The sequence below is a fragment of the Otolemur garnettii genome, unplaced genomic scaffold, assembly GCF_000181295.1.
Source record: "Otolemur garnettii isolate 467f Iridium unplaced genomic scaffold, OtoGar3 scaffold00159, whole genome shotgun sequence".
NCBI classification, from domain to species: domain Eukaryota; kingdom Metazoa; phylum Chordata; class Mammalia; order Primates; family Galagidae; genus Otolemur; species Otolemur garnettii.
The window spans coordinates 25,048-28,451 of NW_003852554.1; the positions used below are offsets into that span (position 1 = coordinate 25,048).

The window sequence follows — 3,404 nt, forward strand, 5'->3', positions numbered from 1 at the left end:
TTTTTATTTTCATCAGAGACAGGGTCTTGCTCTTGCTCAGGCTGGGCTTGAACTCTTGGCCTCAAGCAATCTTCCTGTCTCAGCCTCTCAAAGTGCTGAGATCACAGGTGTGAGCCACCACATTGGTGTCTGATACACAGTGATCTTCTTCATTAGGACATAAGATTCTTGTGGGCAAACATCATGTCTTGTCCACCTTTGAATTTCAAGAGAAGGTCAGGTGCAGTGGCTCATGCCTATCATTCTAGCACTTTGGGAGGCTGAGGCAGGAGGATCCCTTGAGGCCAAGCGCTCAAGATCAGCCTAAGCAACACAGCAAGACCCCATTTGTACAAAAAATAAAAAAATTAGCCAATGTAGTGGTGTGCCCCTATAGTTAACAGCTACTTGGGAGGCTGAGGCAGGCAGATTGCTTGAGTCCAGTCAGTGAGCCGAGAGGACACCACTGCACTCTAGCCCAGTCAGCAAGAATGAGACACTGTCATGGGGGGAAAAAAATTTAGAATAAAGAACAAATCCCTGGCACTTGGATACTTATCTTCAATAAATGTGGAATGAAGGAAGGAAGGATGAAGGATAGGTGGCAGAAAGAAGTAAAAACACTTTGCTTCTGTGAAAGCCATTGCTAAGATAGATGTCTGACAGAAAACTTACACGTCTACTAGAAATGATCTCTAGGCAAGAAAAATTCCTAAGTTACTGATTTAATGCTCATTACTATGTTAATTACCTGTATGCTACCATCTCACACTCTGGAGTTGGCCATTTCAAAATAGCTGAATGCTGGAAGACACAAAACATATAAAAAAGGATTACAGTATTTATTTAGCATTGCATAATACATTACATTCTGAGGCTCTATAGTTTAACTACTAGGAATGTCGTTTGTCTATATGCTTCCAGAAACACCAAATGACCCTACCAAATCATCCAGAAGAGAATTCCTCTGGCTACGACTCAATGTCCAAGCTTGTTCCCCTCTTGATATTAAATGGGCAATAATTCCTGCTGCAAAGTAACTGACTTCCACTTCAACACTATGTAGGAGACTACTGATGTGGTCTATGAAATCCTTCCACATTAATTCAGAATGCAATTCTTGTACTTCAGCTATATTGTTCTGGAAAAGAAAAAAAGATATAAAAGTTAAATGAGTATACGTCCACTTCACCCTGCCCCAGAGACTTGAGGGAAGGGAGGTGTTAAAAAAAAAAAACAAAAAACAAAAAACAAAGTAATGTCTAAAGTAAATGGCTAAGAAAACTGTTTTCAGACCCTAGACCACAGGCAATACATAAAGGTGAGAGTAATGTATTAATATTTCTTTGAGACAAAGTGGGCAGCGCCTATGGCTCAGTGAATAGGGCACCGCCCCATATACCAAGGGCAGCAGGTTCGAACCCTGCCCCAGTCAAACTGCAACAACAACAAAAGAAATGGCCGGGTGTTCTACCAGGCGCCTATAGTCTCAGCTTCTCGGGAGGCTGAGGCAAGAGAGTGGCCTAAGCCCAAGAGCATGCTGTGAGCTGTGACAAAACAACACTCTACCTAGGGCAACAAAGTGAGACTCTGTCTCTAAAAAAATATATATTTCTCTGAGAAAAAGTATTCAAATGGGGGTTGGTCGCAGTGGCTCATGCCTGTAATCCTAGCACTCTGGAAGGGAGAGGCAGGAGTTCCAAGACCAGCCTGAGCTAGAGTGAGACCTCGTCTCTAAAAATAGCCAGGCGTTGTGGCAGGCGCCTGTAGTCCCAGCTACTCAGGAGGCTAATGTAAGAGAATCACTTGAGCCCAAGAGTTTAAGGTTGCTGTGAGCTATGACTCCACAGCACTCCACCCAGGGCAATATGATATGACTCCATGGCACTATACCCAGGGAAATGGAATGAGACTCTGCCTCAAAAAAAAAGAAAAGAAAAGAATATTCAAATAGGGAAAGTTAGGGGAACTTAAAGAGAGCATCATGGTAGTTTTGTTTTGTTTTTGAGACAGAGTGTCACTATGTTAGCCTGGTAGAGTGCCATGGCGGTGTCACACCTCACAGCAACCCCAAACATTTGGGCTTAAGCGATTCTCTTGCCTCAGCCTCCCAAGTATCTGGAACTATAGGCGCCCACCACAACACCCAGCTATTTTTTTGTTGTTGCAGTTGTCATTGTTGTTTAGCAGGCCTAGGCTGGGTTCAAACTCACCTACCTTGGTATATATGGCCGGCGCTCTAACCACTGAGCAACAGGCGTCAAGCCTGTTGTAGTTGTCATTATTGTTTGGCAGGCCCATGCTGGGTTCGAAACTGCCAGCCATGGTGTACGTGGCCAGTGCCCTAGCCACTGAGCTACAGGTGCCAAGCCAGAACATGGTAGTTTTGTCGAGACACAGATCATATCTGAGATCATATTTCATGGTGGCCTAGCAGGAAAACTTTGTAGAACAGAGTTCTGGAAAGGAAAACGCCTCACACTCAGATTGTGGGTGAGCCCATATAACCTGTACAGGGGTCTCCTGAAATCTTTGACTGGGTAATGAAATGGTATAAAACTCCATGAGGCTAGGCTACTACCAGAAAGTAGTACATGAACAAATCCCCAAGTCAAATAGGGCTAGAAATAGTTCACATGTCCACCAGCCAGCGTGAAGAGATCTCATTATAAGCAAAGCATTTAATAGTAGTAGGGCTAAATTATATATTAGCCCAGAGCAACTTGATCTGTAAATAACTGCATATAAGATAACTATTAAAATACAGCAGTCACCAATGTAATTTTTTTAAACCTATCTGATGATGCATTAGAAACCAAAAATTAAATTTTATAAGGACTGCCATTCAAGTCAAAAATTACCAGACATACAAGGGATCCACAACGAGGAGAAAAATATCAATCAACAGAAATGACAGAGATAATGGAATTAATAGCCAATGACCTAAAATAGCTATTATAGGTTGGGCGCAGTGGCTCATGCCTGTAATCCTAGCACTCTCGGAGGCCAAGATGGGTGAATTACTTGAGCTCAGGAGTTTGAGACCAGCCTGAGCAAGAGTGAGACCCTGACTCTAAGAAAATAGCCTGGCGTTACAGCAGGCATCTGTAGTCCCAGTACTCAGGAGGCTGGGGCAAAAGGACTCCTTAAGAGTTTGAGGTTGCTGTGAGCTATGTCGTTATGGCACCCTACTGAGGGGTACAAAGTGAGATTCGGTCACAAAAATAAGTAAACAAATAAATCAGCTGTTATAAATGTGATTCAGGATAAAATGAAAACATAAACATGAGGAAAGAAAATGGAGATTAAAAAAGACCTAAATGGGCTCGACGCCTGTAGCTCAGAGGTTAAGGTGCCAGAGCTGGTGGGTTCGAATCCAGCCTGGCCCTGCCAAACAACAATGACAACTATATAAAAAAAAAAAA

The 3,404-nt window shown here is 42.9% G+C and overlaps 1 protein-coding gene across 2 annotated transcripts in view; it reads right to left on the bottom strand.

Annotated features, from left to right (window-relative positions):
• Window positions 1-3,404, bottom strand: part of ZYG11B (zyg-11 family member B, cell cycle regulator) — an 83,913-nt gene that overhangs the window by 10,218 nt on the left and 70,291 nt on the right. For both annotated transcript variants that reach the window (XM_003799918.3, XM_023519161.1), the window contains exons 11-12: window positions 923-1,120; window positions 731-783 (exon numbers count right to left, since the gene is read on the bottom strand). In XM_003799918.3, the coding sequence (XP_003799966.1) occupies window positions 731-783; window positions 923-1,120 (251 nt within the window). The remainder of the gene's footprint in view (window positions 1-730; window positions 784-922; window positions 1,121-3,404) is intronic.